General features: G+C 29.8%; 3 protein-coding genes across 4 annotated transcripts in view; 2 read left to right on the top strand and 1 right to left on the bottom strand.

Moving 5' to 3' along the window:
* The window catches only part of LOC119667792 (sodium- and chloride-dependent GABA transporter 1-like), a 347,748-nt gene that overhangs the window by 260,595 nt on the left and 69,805 nt on the right, over positions 1 to 17,348 (top strand). The window lies entirely within an intron of this gene.
* Positions 6,618 to 17,348, bottom strand: part of LOC119667793 (sodium- and chloride-dependent GABA transporter 1-like) — a 44,763-nt gene continuing 34,032 nt past the window's right edge. For both annotated transcript variants that reach the window (XM_038077112.1, XM_038077113.1), the window contains exons 2-5: positions 16,220 to 16,451; positions 8,700 to 8,845; positions 8,471 to 8,607; positions 6,618 to 8,410 (exon numbers count right to left, since the gene is read on the bottom strand). In XM_038077112.1, the coding sequence (XP_037933040.1) occupies positions 6,667 to 8,410; positions 8,471 to 8,607; positions 8,700 to 8,845; positions 16,220 to 16,451 (2,259 nt within the window). In that variant the 3' untranslated portion in view covers positions 6,618 to 6,666. The remainder of the gene's footprint in view (positions 8,411 to 8,470; positions 8,608 to 8,699; positions 8,846 to 16,219; positions 16,452 to 17,348) is intronic.
* LOC119667798 lies at positions 12,510 to 13,727 on the top strand. Its single transcript, XM_038077121.1, has 2 exons — positions 12,510 to 12,853; positions 13,130 to 13,727. Exons 1-2 carry the CDS (start codon positions 12,635 to 12,637, stop codon positions 13,697 to 13,699), a joined length of 789 nt encoding a protein of 262 aa, XP_037933049.1. The 5' UTR covers positions 12,510 to 12,634; the 3' UTR covers positions 13,700 to 13,727.

The raw sequence follows: 17,348 nt of genomic DNA, 5'->3' as shown, positions 1-17,348 counted from the left end.
AACAATTTCTATTATTATTTATTTATTGTTAATTAATTTTTATGTGTGAAAAATCTTAGCCTTAAACTAATTTTATATCTATAATAATAATTAACATATAAACTCAATTAATTTGCAGTAGTAAATAAAAAATTTGAATTTTGAAAGACTACTAAAACTAAAATAATTCACAAATATTTTTTTTAATTACCGATGGTTATCGCAATTTGTAGTTAAGGATTTTTAACTAAATTGCAACTAAAATTATAGAACATTTTGTTTTTGTGTTGATATATTCAAAATATTTAAACATTGCTAATACCTTCTTATCACTATTGACATTCTCCAAACGTTCATACAGCAGGACAAGTAAGATTAAAGACTTATAGAACCCGACTTTTGTTTGTCAAGGATGCTTTTTTCGAATTTCCTATTGGACCCTATGCAGATTAACAATGTTAATATCATTTGTACAAAGCAACAATATTACAGCATTGAAATTAGTACTGCAACTTTCAATTATATTATTCAAATAATTCTTTCTAACATTAAATTAAAGAGTTTATAACACAATTGGTTATCCTGACTCAAATCTCATTTACTATTGAACGGTGCGGAGTTCTTAATTCTACTAGATCTGGCGCTTCTGTTCAACGTCATTTTATATAACCATATATATTAGAAGTACGGGGGTGTTAAAAAAAATTGGAAACACCTAGGAAATAATATTTTTTTTTCGTTATTTGAAATGTTGTCGCACTGATAACAAAATCCCAAACAATGAAGGATTTGCCAAGTCCGAAGTTTCACTGATAAGACCCAATCATATGATTGATAATCACCTTCAATCGATCATTTTCCTTGCAGTTTCGCAAGTATTTTCAGAAAAATTTACCATTTTGTTTTTGTTTAACTTATTACTATCAAAACTTTTATTTACTTTCATTTATTAATTTTTATCTACTACCGTTAAACGAAAAAACAAATGAACTAGCCAGAAAAGGGGCGGCCTCATATTATATTGGGCCACAACAATTTAGCGTTCCTTTTTGTAGCTTTTTCAAACTTAAAATTAATGAGTGGCTGAAAAGAGCAGCTCAGACTGATGCCATATCGCTCAGAAGCCAGAACTAGGGAGCTAATTATGCTGAACAGAAGTGGCATCCGACTTGTGACAAGGTTTCTCACTGGGCATTTCAGAGGTAAAAAGCATCTATCGCAACTTGGTTTTACAAGTGACGATAGCCGTAGACTTTATGACGAAGAAGAGAAAATAGCCGAACGCATACTGTGTCATTGTGATAGTTTCGCCAGACTCAGGCTTCGGCACTTATTCACTGTCTATCCACTTATAACGGAATTAGGCAACATCTGTCCAAAGGACATAATGGCGTTCTTAACTGTTATTCGTCTTTAGAACTGAAGTGGGTATGTCACAATATTCCTCAAAGGATGCATTGACGTGGTGAGAAGTTCCCAACCCATATTAAAATCTAATCTAATCTAAAGTGTACATACTTGTTCAAAGTGCCATTAACATCAACTTCATTTGTCAAAAAATAGAAATGGATTGTAGTTTTGTACTTGTTAAAATTAAAATTATATTTTTCAAATGAGCACTAATAAAGTAACATGTTGTTCATAGAATAAGAAATAAACTTAAGCTTTGAAAACTGGAGAAGTATTGCTATGAACTGTTTGTTTTCAATCTACAATATGATGAAGATATTGTAAGTCAATATAGTTAATATGCCAATTATGGTCCTAAAAAAGTACACCACCATCTCTCTCTCTCTCTCTGTCTCTCTTCCAGTGCATGGAAAATTATTCCATTATTTTAAAAAATCATCCATAGTGATAAAAAGAATCAACACTTCCATTCGGATACCCTCAAAGTTGCCACCAATAACAAGTATTCATTATTCTCCTTTCTTTTAACAAAGCATCAAATTTAGATTTGAACGAAATAATAAATTACTTACTACCTATTTTTTACTACTTTTACATAACATATATATTATACACAACGTATATTATATATACGATTATATGATTCTGATCTTAATGATTAGTTAAAACAGAATTATTAAGAATTGTAGGTGCATATTTTTCGAATTCTATAAATAATTTTGTGCGTTGTTATAAGGAATCTTTTCAAGACAATTTTTAAATAAGAATTACCCTCCATATACACCTACGGCAGTATGGAAAAAGTTCTTGTTAGAATTTTTTCAAATTTTATAATAAGGTTTCCATTTTGTCCGATTTGAATTAAGTTCTAATAAGTAAGTTCTAATCGTTGTACTCTCTGCCAAGAGGAAGAAAAAACTATTAAGGTCTCACATATTGTACAGACGGACAAAATGATCTTTGGAAAGGATCAAGGCTGCAATTCTTAAAAAAGTACTTATTCAAAAACTTCAAAAAACTGTTAAAAAGTGATATTGGGAGACTGAAAAAGTTCTAAAAACAAATAAATGGTTGTTATAGATAGCTTTTGATTCCAGAAAAAACCAATCTGTAGAGATTGGAAGTGTACACATCGCATTGTTTCTAAGAGAAACCGAATTCAGTCCACTTTCTCCTAAATTTACGTCAAAGTAGTCATTTTATTTTAATAATTACTGCCGTATTGTGCAGAATTCTATATTTAAATTTAAAAATAAATCGAATAATTAAATTGCTTGTCCTGTCAACAGTAAGAGCAAATAACGTAAGAGCTCATCTCTACTTACGCATTTTGAATAAGTCGTTTTGTGCAGAATTATTTAACACTTTAATTGTTAAAAATACGGGTAATATTTAGGAATTCTTTTAATTATTTTTTATTTTTATATATAAAAGCAGACATAGCTTTATTGAAATACGAGTATTTGTTATGCTAATTTTCTATTGATAAGTTCTATTTCGAATTTTTCTAGTCGTTGCCGTCGTCTCCTTCTTCTTTTTTTTTTGTTTCTAATTTCAAGGTTAATCAAGTTTTGGCCAACCCAGAGCACGATTTAAAAAAAAAAATTATTCAAAAATTATAAAATTAGACATATAATCAAGTTTGACAAAATTTTTGAAATTTTAGATTGAATCCACAATAGAGCTGAAATTCGTTTATTTATTAACGTTAATTTAAATTTTATTAAAATGTTTCTTAACTAGTTTAACGTAAGCAATGATCTTAAACCCAAATCAAATATCAAGTTCACCTCGAAAGTTACAAATTTGTATAAAATATAACTAAAATAAGACAAAACCAAGATAAATAAATTAAAATGAAATTCAGCGGAAAATCGTTAGCACAAGAAATAAAATTTTAATGGACTGAACACGCCAGCCGCCTAACCTATTGTAAGACCCAATTCGACTTGCCTGGTTTAGCGTCATTGGAGCGGTGCGTTTGCAGCCGCGTTTTGAACGCATTTAAATGCGTTTTGAATTGATCATTTCTTCTCTTAGCGCTTCTCAGCGTTGTGGCCAAACACGCAACTACCAATTTAATGTGTATTAACTTAATAAATAATTAATAAAATTATTATAATTTCAGCTTAAAATATGCAAGCTGAGCTCATTCATAAACATGCGAAAATTGCTAGTTGCTGCTTTTTAGTAGCTAAAAAAGATTTATTTTTTTGTTTTTCAAGAAAAAAGAATATTAATTTGATAAATATTTTATTTAGAAACATTTTTTGTTTAGGATTTAGTTTTATAATAAAAAAAAACTATTTTTATATTTTCATACGCAAGGTTCTATTTTTAACAATATATTTCATTACTAGAGGTAATAAATCACATCACAGCCAATAATAATATAAAAGAACATCCGTTCAACACATAGTAAAAGAATTTTTTAATGATAATATTGATATTCTTAAGAGATAAAGATTAATTTTTAATCTTCAGCTTATTTAAACATACATAATTACTCCTTAATCTAAAATCCGCATTTTTATTAAAATGACTAGTAAAAATTCAAATATTTTTTTAATTTATTTAATAGGATATCTGTATTCAATAATACTAATAATTAAATAAAAGTTTAATTTATTAAATATTAAAATAATATTTTAATAATTATATGAAATAAATAATAATTTAATAAATTTAATTATTTAGATAATTAAATTAATGAACATTGTTCTTAATTATATAGGAACTTTATTAAATCATTTCGTAATTTTTTCGATTTACTTAGTTTTCCGGATTCTATCCCTTTTAATCTTTCTGCATATTATAATTTCAGCCAGAAATATATTTGCTAAAACTTCAGCTCTTTGACTTCCAATTAGTTGTAGTTTATTTAGCATTATCCAAGATGTAAGTTGACAATACAAACTACCTTAAATACTAATATATTCACTAAATACTTGAACACATATATGGCTAACTGAAAGAATACCACATCTGGACACAAGTAAGAACTTCTTAATACCATTTTCGTCGACTAAAAACTATTGCAGAGCTATTAGAAGTGCTGAATTAAGGAGTACTTACTGCAATTAATTAGTTCTTGAAATAGCTATATAAATTATACTCTTACATTGTTGAAATTAAGTATATACATTTAGACCCTTTTGTGTTGGGACATTTTAAAATACTTAACTTCTTTTACTATCGATCTTTTAATATGTTTAAAGTTATATTTTCATGATTCGCTACTTTTGGAAACAATTTTTAGACCATGTCCTTCATATATTTTTGTTTGTAGATGTGTAGATTTAAATTCTTATGTATATATATGTTCCTAAAGCTATATATTTTTGACGGCTTGAATCATACTCATTTTACTGTCAAAACTAATTTACATATTTAATATGCGGCGTAACTTATTCTGATAATATTAAAAATACTTATATCAGTACAAGTTCTACATAACCATCGTTAAAATATATTCTCGTTCATATGAAGAAATAAGAAATGAATTTTTTTCGATTTTATCAATGTGAAAAACCTATAACAGCTGTACGTTCTCTTTGGAAATTGAAATTGTTGGCGAACAGTTGATGAATCAAAAAAATTTCAACACAGATTAAAGGAATTACAAGTCTATTAAAAAGCTCTTTCCGAAGTGAGTGCTGTGTTTGCTGACACTTGACCAAAAACAACAACGTGTGGATGATTCTAAGTTCTGTTTGGAACTGTTAAGGCATGATGAAATCGTCTCTTTCCATTGATAAATGTAACAGCCGAAACCACATCACACCAGAGTCGAATCAGCAGTCAATAGAATGTGCAGCAACTAGCGAATCTCACCCTATGTTACCAAAAACGGTTCAGATTACCAGCAGGAATACGGCGTCCACATTATGAAATACGGGGAGAATTTTATTTATCCGATACCTTGAAAAATATCAAACTATCAATAGCGATCACAACTTAACCCAACTGATACATCTGAAGAAATAAAATAACGAAACAACAGCCCCATATGAAGAATAAAATAGTTCTCTTTTACAATACCATGTGTCACAAGTTGTTAGCTACCAATGCCAAATTACACAAATTATACATTAAAATAGAAATTTCTTCTGCACACACCGTATTCGCCACATATAAAAATGTGTTCGCAAAAAAATGTTCTAAGAAAAGAGATTTGTCTTCGATAAAAAGTCATCGCGGAAACTGAAGCAAAGTTTAGGGCCATTTGAGATGAAGCATTCTACAAGTGGGGTATCAAAAAGGTTGGAAAGCTCTACACTGGTAGTATCATTATTAAAACAAACTACATTAATGAATGAAGTTCAATTTTGCAATAAAGTTGCTGTTTTATTGAGTATCCTAGGCACTAACCAGTCCATATATTAATGATTTTCCGATTCTTTCCAAACTTATTGTACTAGTATGTTATTTTTACGATGTCATTAGGTTTCAATGGATTATTTTACTATTAAAAGATTATCGTAGATAAAAAGAATCTTGATAAAAATTGTGATCCTAAAAATAATGATCCTTCTGTGATCCTTCTAACAAAAAAAAATAAAATTTAAAAAAGAATAATTTTTTGTTTCGCATTTAATTTTATTTTTGATAATTTTAAAGTTTTCGTTGCATACATTTCTTATAAATATACAAAAATATAATTCTATAATTCTGATTAGATTCAACCATACATGTTATATGTATTGTACATAAATATTTACATAAGTTTATTTTCCGCTTATTAATTTTATTTTTATTAAAATTTTATTCATAAATTACACAAGTATTTTTAGTATTATTAAACCAATTTATTTTACTTTAACTCTAACTGGATATCTTAAAATATATATTTAAATGCTTATAATTTGCTCTTAAGTATTTATATAAGTATATATATTTATTCGATTACTTATTAATATTTATTCAATGATATCAAATTTGGATTGAATTAAAGCTACACGACTATATATACACTTTAAAAAAAGTTCCATAACACATGTTTATGAAATATTAAAATATTAATTAATTTATTTATAGGCAACATATTTTTAATGTAAACTTTGCAAAACGATATATGCAATAAATTCCTAATGGAATGATATTTTAACTTAAAACTATTTAATATATCATACATATATGTATATTTTATTTATATATCTTTTCATTATTTTATTAATTAATTTCTCTTGGGTACAAAAAGTCTTTTCCTGTGTATGTTTGTATTTCTACGTACTAATATTTTGGGCGCATTCAAAAAAAAAAAAATATTGTAATAAATCACAATTCGGTTGAATATTCTGCTGGATTGACAGAGAATTTTCGCCAGCAAATGTGATCTCCACTGCTGACTTCTGTTTGCGATGGCAATTTGTGGCCGACAACGCTTACAGCTGAATTTCGATTATGTTCCATGCAATTAGAATTGGAAGATGAACGACTCAGACCGTTACCGATTGAACCATTAGATCGACCAAGTGGGTTGCGTACGCCACCATTAGCGTATGTTATGTTCTCATTTGATGGTGTTATTTCAATACGTGTTGCATGTTGTCCTTCTCCGGACATACGTCTAATATAAACAATTTCCCTATGTTTCTCTCCTACATTTTCTACAGAACCATGTTGTAGTTCTTCTGGCTGTGAGCGATGTTGTTGCTGTCCCATATGTGAACGTGACTGCTGCATACGTTGACGATGTGATAGTCTCAAAGGCTTGCCATCATTGGCTTGAAATGGCACAAATTGCTGTGAAATACCCGGAAATTTCTCAACACTAATATCTTCCTCAATTGCCGAATCTCCAAACATGGAGCCACTGTAGTTCGGTGAACTATTGCCTGGTGTAGATGATTTCCAATTCGGCTGTGTTATTTGGCCTGGTACATATTTACTAGACGAGGAGTACTGACCTTTTTTGATGGAATGTGTATAATCACGTGTGCCACGACGTCTTAATGTAAAATCACGTTGTCCGGTATCTTGACAAACTGAACGCCACTGCTTCCAAGCATGTCTCGCTAATGGATCAGCAGGTCCCCATTCTTTAGCTGATTTTGAAGCTTCACATATCATTCCAAAGAAATTATACTCTACTTGACGGAAAATCTGTATGCCCGCAATGAAAAATATTATAGCCAATACAAACAGTATTGGTGCCCAACGTGGCATATATTCAGCTAGCAAATCATATTGATCATCATCTGAACACCACCAAACTAGTAAACCAGTTAATATGGCAGGACTAATACACCATAACACCATCCAGCCCTTAAAAATTGGTCGACCAATAGAGAATTCCAAATCAGTATATATATTCTTTGCGCCATAAATCCAAGTGGTTGCTATTAGTTCGAATATTAGAGCTGTTATAACCATTGTGCCTACTATGCGTGTATCAAGAATTCTGGCAATCATAAATCTCGGTGCTGCTAATGATATGATGCACACAACAAGTGCAACCAAACATATAACATAGTTAGGATGACGCGGCACTAAACGTGTCGATGTATAAATGGCCACAGTAATCGAGACCAAAGCAGCGATCAGCACTAAACCAAATATGAGTGAAGGTATTAATTTTACCAAGATATCAGTGGTTGGTCTATCGTAGAGTACACGATCATAGATAGATGTTAAAGGCTTTAGTTCATCAATAATGGAGCCACTGTTTGCGGATAGATCAAATTGTACCATAAATAATGTAACGGCAATAGCATTGACCAGTAAATTAAAACAGAGATAGACTATAGATGTGCGCACCGCATCGCCCTTGTACAAGAACTTGCCAGTAAGCATTGGGAGAGCGCCGAATCCACAGTTAATGGAGAATAATACTTGCATCAAAGCATTAAACCAAATATTACTCTCAAGCAGTAAGGTAGAATCGAAGGGCCACAACTGCGGAAAGTAAGAGCGATTTAATGAATTATTTACTTCCCAACCAGCCAAGCAGCACAGCATAAAAAATCCAATGACGCCGAAGAAGAAAAGACTGCGCCGCAATACTTTACTATTATGTGTGCTATAAGTAAAAAAGAAAGGTGTTAAATTGTGAAAATAGATAACTTAACTCATATCTTACCACAGCATCACAATAAACCAAATAAATATTAAACCAATGGTTAACAAGCCAAAATAGAGCGGATTCTCCCAAAATGGTGTTAGAAACGTTTTTTGCAAACATTCCTGACCACTGTTTCCAACTACAGTATAGCCATCCTAAAAAGCGACAGAGAGATAGAGGAACAATTTAAAAGGATCAATATGCAATATTATTTTTTTCTTTATTTATAATTTTTATGAGTAGTTACCATTTCAAGTTTAACATTGCCACCGCACTGCTTAAATGGCATCGAACTGACGAAAAACATGCCAATGTAGGCCACTGCCAGTACTGCCTGTAATGAAACCCATACTGTTGAGAGCCACGATGCAGAGCGGCTTATTATGCATGCGCCTGGAAAAAAGTTGGAGAATAATTATTTTATAATTAAACTAGATATTTATTATGTATATTGCCTACATAATTATTTAAAAAATTGTTGATAAAGAGGTTTTTTCGAACAGTAGTGAACTACAACAACAAAAATTTTATATTTTATTATTTTAATTAATTGAATTTTTGGCTAACCATACAGCTGTTTCGAGTATTGCCAAATACCCATCATCAGTGGTCTTCGAAATAATTCTTGTATTTAATTATTCGTAAATAATAATTTTTTTTTTTGTTTGAGACTGCAAGTACCAGGATTCGAACTCGGGTCCTGCCAAATGTGAAGCTCAGAATCAGCGCACCTTAACGAACTGATCCAAAGCCGTACTTGACTTTTTTGTTCGCATATTTTTCTGAAGTTTTGTTACTTTTGCTATGAAAGTTTTTATTAACAATTTTATTTGCTGTGTTTATATATATTAGAACGAAATCATAAACCAGCTGTAGAATAATTGAATTAATAATTAATTATATTTTTATTTTTAATTGTTAAATTTCAATACTATTCTTTTCGTGGAGGCATTATTTGTTGCATGATTTGTTCTTTCTTATGTATAGAACCTAATCTAGGAACGTAAATCTACTCGCACGGGCAAGACCAATATTTTGTGAATATAAGTTTTAATTTAACGTCAAATTTTCCAGACGAAAGTGACTATTATATTTTAATAGAAACTTATTATATTTCATAAAAAGGTTTTTTTGAACAGTAGTGAACTACAACACTATTGATATAAATGAAATTAGGGCACATATAAGAAAAATAGATTAGAAAAAGAGACTATTTTGTTGAATTCCATATTTTGAATATTCGCAACCTCGTTAACTGTTGTTATTCTGTTTGTTGTTGTCGCAAAGAAGCGGCACTTACAACGCAAGCACATATAAGGACGACAAAACTTGCACATTAGTTAGGATAGCAAAAGTAAGCAGGTAAAAAATAGCAATGCAGGAAGTTATAGGTGACAATATTTAACCCAACCTAAATTGATGTGAAAGAATGTTGCCATCTAAATATGTAAAAAGAATGGGTGACATTATGAGAAGTATAGCTACAGTTCGTCCACATGTTGGGAATAGGCCTATATATGAACGTCAAATAACTATTTAACACGTAACACTTATATCCAAACATTAATTGGGCCAGGAGAGTTCTAGTTGTATATGGGAAGCGTCTTTTATCTCCGGTAATTTCAATTAGAGGCCCATTAGGAACTGTGTTGTGCTGTAATAGCGTTCTTGAAGAAATACCTGCCTCAATATAAAAGGCAGAAAGCCATAGCTGATATTCAATCTCAATGTATTCACAATGCGAAGAAAAAGGGAGTGCTCTACTGTCGTGACATAGCATGACCATTCGTTTTACAATAAAGAAAAAGCTATTGTGACAGTATCTAGTTATACTCCTATTGATCTTTAATTCATAGAATTTGATTGTGATAAACGTTCAACTGGCTAAGAGAACTAAGTCACTCTTTGTTAAAATTACATAGTTCCAGACGTATTTTTAAGATGGCAGTATATTTTTGAGATATCGTATTTTATTATTTTTATATTTATGTATAAAAGTTGAGTTTATTTAAAATGGGAAAATACAGTTAGAAGAACGAAGAACTTGTGCACTATGTATAATATACCTTATATATTATTGAAAAATTTCAAAATGGTATGGTTATTCAAAACCTACATCGCTGTCTCAAAAATGTTTTCTTAAAAAGTGTATCCACCTTAATATATCTATGCTAAATACTTTTATATAAATTTAAATTAAGGTGACTAGGACACCTGATTTGTATTCATGTACATAGTCATGAAAGTATAGTAGTTACACTAATATATAACATGATAACTATAGTTACTTAGTAACCAACAGATCCTTTTCATCACGGTTTCTTTAGCTAATTAGACAAGCAGGAATCCTAAAGACAATAGAATGGTGTTAATTTAACTAACAACAGTACATACAATTATTTAGTAAGTAATAATCTCCTTGGTAGTTATGTTATAATATTATAACAAAAATTTAAAAAACCATTTCTTCAAATTCCATCCTATATATGTGTTTTAAGCTATATTATTATAACATATTCATATTATAAATATATATTAAATAGAAATAAATCTAGTTTTGATATAGTTAAAACTGAAATAAATAAAATATAATTATTATTTATACAAAAAGGGCGATCACCGGAGAACTGTCCAGCTGTTTTATTCAATTTATATTATTTATTTCATATTTTTGCCTGTTTTATTCATTTTTCTAGTATTTTAGTAGTAGTTTTATTCATTGCCATTTTGTATTTTGTTCGCTGTTTGGTCGTATTTATTTAGTTTTTAGAATTGGTCTCTCAAACGTCTATGGTTATTTTTGTATCATCTCGAACGTAGCGTACTCCATAGGAATTGAGGGAGGGATGAGACATGGTGCGATGAGGAGATGATGAAAACCCATCACCGCCAAGCATCCTATCCAGGCGCGCCACTAGCCCCAACATTCGCATTGGTATGTACTGCAACATCAGAGAAGAATTCGTATTTCACAAACGGTGACACACACTTGAGGTAAGTTTTTGGCATTTTGAATTTGAGGTCTTTTGCATCCCTGATATGATGATTTTGCATGCATTTTCCCTGATGATGAGATTTTGTTTTTCTTGAGGTAAGTGTGTCGTACTGCAATATTTTTATTTCATTTTTTGATGACGAAAGTTTGCTTTTTGCCATTTAAGTTTTGCGACACAATTTTATAACGGGATGTGACCAACCGCCTATATCAGTGGAAGTTCAGAACGCCCATTTATAGTGCATTTGGAACTTCTATTTATGTTACAAGAATGCCAAAATTGCACATAAGAATTATAAATTCAAACTAAAAGCATTTGAAAGGATATGAAATGCAAAATAAGCTCATCTAAAGTGGGCGGAGGTTGGTACACCGTAAACGAAATGCAGTGCAAAATAGTGAAAGTATGCTGCACTGGGGAGGATGCACTCGCAAGCAATGAGAATCGAATGCAAGCTTTCAGTGAAAGCACATATGGAATTGGGGATGTTCTCGAGCTTTCACTTGTAAGGGTAAATCTAGTTTTTCTTTTGTTTTTATTGTTTTATGCGGAAAATTTGAAAAGCAATTTATCGCACGAAATGTATATAAATTTAAAAAATTTCAATTGGAAAAACAACTGACCTTTATAAAATTAAATGGAAGGCGACTTTTAATAACTGTTAATTTAATTACAGAATAAAAAAAACAGTAATTTTGAGAAATTGTTAATGATTTGTTTTTAGTAATAATGTCAATTTTAAGAAATAAATTTTACCGTCTCTAAGACTTAATATTCAAATATCTGGAGAAATTGAACTAACTAATTAATATTATATATATAACTATAGCTGAGGATCCATTGTTCGATTAATAGTAGGTTAATGCAGCCATTATGATTTTGCCTCTACTCTAGATTTTAGAGATATAATGCAAAAATGAAATTTTCTCTGTATATTAGTAGGATTATGTTCGGTCACGTCAGTTTGAAGTGAATTAAAATACAAAGTATGCCAAGTTTAGTTAATAAAAATTTTAAAATAAGAATTATTATTAACAAATATTATTTGTCACTCTAAAAACTTTTTATTTCATATCCACGTATTTTTCTATACCAGTCACCTTAATTTTCTTACCAACAGCAATCATTAATAATATTAAACAAGATTCTGTAATGGTTTTCATTGCAATTTAGCGAATAAATAATTATGTCTGAAGAAGATGACTACACATTTTTCAAAGAGTTGGAGAAGAGACTTTTCGAGAGTGGAGTGTGTAAAATAGGAATACCGGATGGGGAAACGGATACTCCAGTTCAATTCTTAAAGAAATTCAAAGAAATGACGCACGTTTTGACACAAGATCCATTTGCGTGTGATGCGAAATGGACCCTGTTCGTTACCGCAGCAAACAGTTTCAACGCAAAGGTAAACGTTATGCCATATCTGCCAAAATTCGTTACAAGCCAGGAGCATTTATTGTTTTTAATAAGTGAAACGCCTAAACTATTTATCTTGCTTTCATATGCTGAAGAATATAATTACTTACTTTATGAGAAGAATGTAATACTTCTCATATACTGGGTAATTATTGCTAATCATTCACCACGATTAGAAAGCATAGTTAGGGATCAAAAATTTTTGGAATTTTTGGCAGATGTACAACACAGCAATGAAATAGTTGTGCCATCATATATTTTTAAGGTAAATCATGACTGCAATTCTGAAGATACCATTCTTTACGAAACTAGACGCGCTACTTATGGTACCAAATATGCATTTTATAGCTGTAATCCAGATACTATGTACAAGCTACTCTGCAAAGGTTTTAAATTGTATAAGAACTCTATGAAAGAAATTTATCTAACAGATAAAATACGCATTGCATTGAGTAAAATTCCCCGTATGGCTGGTTGGGGAAAATCAAGCTGTGGCCCTATCTTTAGAGTAGTTGGACTATGTGAGTGTATTATGAAATTTGAGTATTTAAAGCGCATCATTGATATGAAATTTAATTGTCCCTCTGTTTATGTTGAGGTACCGGAACTCCTTCGTCTCAGCTACCTACTGTTCTATACAGAACACTTACCCAAACAACAAAAAAGAGAATCCATAATAACACAAATTTTTAATAAAAACTACAGTGCACACATTACTTTGCTCTTGGTCGCTATATTAGGTTACATATGCAGGAAAAGAATACAACTGACTTGCGCTGTTATACGGAATAAAATTGATCATATACCTATTTTAAGGCGCATATTTTTCGGATAAATTAATTTTTCTGATATTTCATAAATAAATGTGTATATGTATTATCAGTAATAAAAAGCCATATACTATTTATTTATTTATATTTAATCCGGATAAAAGCATTTAACAGTTTCAGCTGAAATTATGCTATGGTGTCAAGTAAACTAGTCAAATACAGTTAAAGATAAAATTTTTAAATAAAATTTTGTAGTATAATTTTAGGTGTAATTTTTTTCAAGTTTGCTTTTTCAAAGTTAGTACCAAATAGAAATTTAGCCATCACTACTACAAAAATATCTAATGTAAGAATACGCACTAGAGAGAAATTAAATCTATTTACGAATCGACACGATGCCACAAACACTAAACAAGCGATTCCCAAAGCATTAGGTGTGAGTACGGCGTAATGAAAAAACTGAATACTATGGATTTTTTGACTAAATAACTCAGCTTTTCAGTGTATATGAAATTTAGGTTCTGTTACTTAAATAGTTAGAAGGAAATTACAAAGCTAATGATGAACTTGAAAAGCAGATACAACTGTCCAAACCTAAATAAAGAAGAATATAAATTAAACGATAAAGAAGCAGTGAAAGTATTAAAATAAAACCTTCCCAATTTTGGCCCCAAACAAATTATAATAAACAGTGTAATAAAATTATGGTACGAATACTTGTATCATATCAATTAGATCTAAGTTTCATAACAAGTTGTCTCAAAAACTATATTAAATATCTATACTTAATTATGAAATGTTGAATTTTGATAGCTACATTGTGAAAAAGCACTAAAACTAAATATACATACTACAATTAAGGTAAAAGTAGACAATAACTAATATGATTAGATTTCATATACCATATGTTTTAATTACAAAGAACATGGCCAGACGAGGAACCAAATTTTCTGCTATTAAGCAAAAAAAGAAAAGGGCATTAATTATTTTCTTTATCCTTCCGCTCTTATGAGATCGAACTTGGTTAGAGATCAAAAACCTTGAAAAATTGTTGGTAGTACCCAAAGACACCGACTATCTTTCTTAAAAATACAAACAATACCCAGAAAAAAATATATAAGAATTGTTGGCACATTTACCAGGTAAGCACAGGATTGCAGTAAATACAACTATTTTAAGCAACTTTTTTCTATAAGTTATATCGCAAAATAGCTTTGTTTTCTGGTCTTGTGTTTATAGAGTTAATTACTTATCACTCTAGTATGTATTGAAGTAATGTTGAACATACTGACTAGAGAGAGTTACTAGTAGCATATCTGCCACTGGCGATAAGATAATTGGTATTTTTAAACAAATATTTGATTTCTGGTGAGTATTCACAGTATCGAAGATCTTAAGAACTCCAAACCTGATATATTTTTGAATGCTTTTAACCTTTTAACATTCAAAAATATATAAGGGATATACACAAGGAATATATCCGAGTTGCTTACATACCACGAGTCCTTCACTAATATTTTTAGAGTTCTATTTGGATACGATCGAAATTTACTTAACGTTGTCGTTATCGCTTTGCCAAACGCTACGCTACGATAAAGAAAGCTTGGCATAATTACTGGAGTGATTTTCAAATATTAAGATTCCGTTTTTGATTACTATTTTCGTCCCACATAGCGACAAAAACGTTCCAGGTTTAGAATTGCATGTAATTATTTCTTTTATACATATTCCATAAAAATATTTTGTCAAAAGTTAATCCAATTGATTAAGTATTTTTATTTTGGGTTTCCAGTCAATAGAGGAGTTTTTTAAAGTAGTGCTCTTGGGCATTGAATTCTTTTCCCGATGGTAAATATAGTTTCGGTATTCCCTGTACTTTAATTCTCCATTATTTAAAATATGACATTTTCTGATCCATATACTAGCAAATATTTTGTGATGACTTCGCACTTTTATTGTGATGTATTACGAAAAAATCATCAACAAACAAAGATAATGAATTTCTGTTTTCAATTGGAAAAAAGCTGTATATAAATTGTATAGGATCGAAAATAAAGAAGAAACAAATGGTATTGTAGCTTTAATCACCCTTGTCAACTCAATTCTTCATTAAATTACTGATAAATTTAATATGATATGAGATTCCATAATATCTAAGCATAATTATTAATCAGACATAGCATACTTTATAGAAAGCTAGTTGACGATAGATAACATGTATATTTTTAGTGTGTAATCAATGTAAAAAGTTTACTACTTTAAACGTGGACATCGCGAAACGTAAGCTATATCGGTTAACTCTATTCTTTTGTCTTTTGTCGATCTTCCAACAGAAATAGTATGTTAATGAAATAAGTTTAAGGACTACAATTTTTTACATTTAAAACCATAACTCTTACTTTTAAAACAATAACAAATTACACAAAAATGTTAATTTAAATTATGAAATTAAATTATACGTGAAGTTAATATACATATTTTTACTAAATAAAAATATTTATTTTCTCTTTTTATATCTATTTTTCTATACAAGGAATTTGACTATATCAATTCCTCATTAAATATAAGAAATTCTATTAACTTACCCTTAAATATAGGAGATGCTCTCCATGTGTGCGCCGCACCTTGTCCCAAAAACTGTCCAACTGATACTTCCAATAGTATAATAGGAAGACCGACTAGAAACAATAACAAAACATATGGTATCAGATACGCTGAACCGTATCTATCCAATTCCCTAGGGAAGCGTACTATGTTGGCGTAAGTAATATTTAGGCAAATGCACAGCACAAGCCCTCGAAATACGGAACATTTCGTCTAAAAGAGAAAATAAAAATTGTTATAAAATTATTTATAGCTTTAAATTATACAATTTTAAAAATATATAAATAGTTATAGATATAAATAATTAAATTTAAATTTGTTACTAATATAAGACCAACTTAAATAGTATCTAATCGAAAGCCCCAGTTTAGTGCAATTTAAAAATTATTAAAAAAACCGTGTGCCTAAATACTTCAAAATGATAAAACTTTTTTTAGTATTTGTTTGGTTTTTTTTCAATTCAATATTTATCCCCACTAGATTTTATTATACTGTATACCGTCCAAATATTAATTTGATTTGACAGAAATATTGGCAAAATTAATTATAAAAAGTGCCTTCAAGGCATCTTCGATACTTCACTACTTAAGATGAATGATTTCTTCATTGACTAAACAAAATAATAAATTATATAAAAAATAAAGTTGTTGAAAATTTTAGGAGTTTTCTTCTTTGTATTAATGTAGCTACCTACAATTTTTTTGCAATGAATTTATATTAAATTTAAAAATAATGTTGTTTTAAGTATTTAAACTTAATTAAAATCGATTATAACGAGAAAAAAATTTTGGGCATTGAAATTGAATTTATTAAATATTATAATTAATTTATTTTCATAATTTTTTTTAATTAAATGCAAGGGTATTTATTTACCAACTTATTTTTACTTTTAAATCAATTTTAGATACTCTATCGTATGAGAAACGAGACTTATATATACCTCAAGTATTAAATGCGCACATATAAAAGATCATTAGAATAAAATATGAAGATATTTAAATAACGATATTTTAGAGATCTTGTTTTTCCTAAAAGAATACAGTTGCTAACTGCAATAAAAGCTTTCGTCTTTCAGTATTCTCTTCGAATAGCGAACTTATTGGACGATCG

Source organism: Teleopsis dalmanni, chromosome 1, assembly GCF_002237135.1.
Source record: "Teleopsis dalmanni isolate 2A chromosome 1, ASM223713v2, whole genome shotgun sequence".
In the NCBI taxonomy this organism is placed as follows: Eukaryota; Metazoa; Arthropoda; class Insecta; order Diptera; family Diopsidae; genus Teleopsis; species Teleopsis dalmanni.
This window is presented reverse-complemented; position numbering and strand designations above follow the sequence as displayed.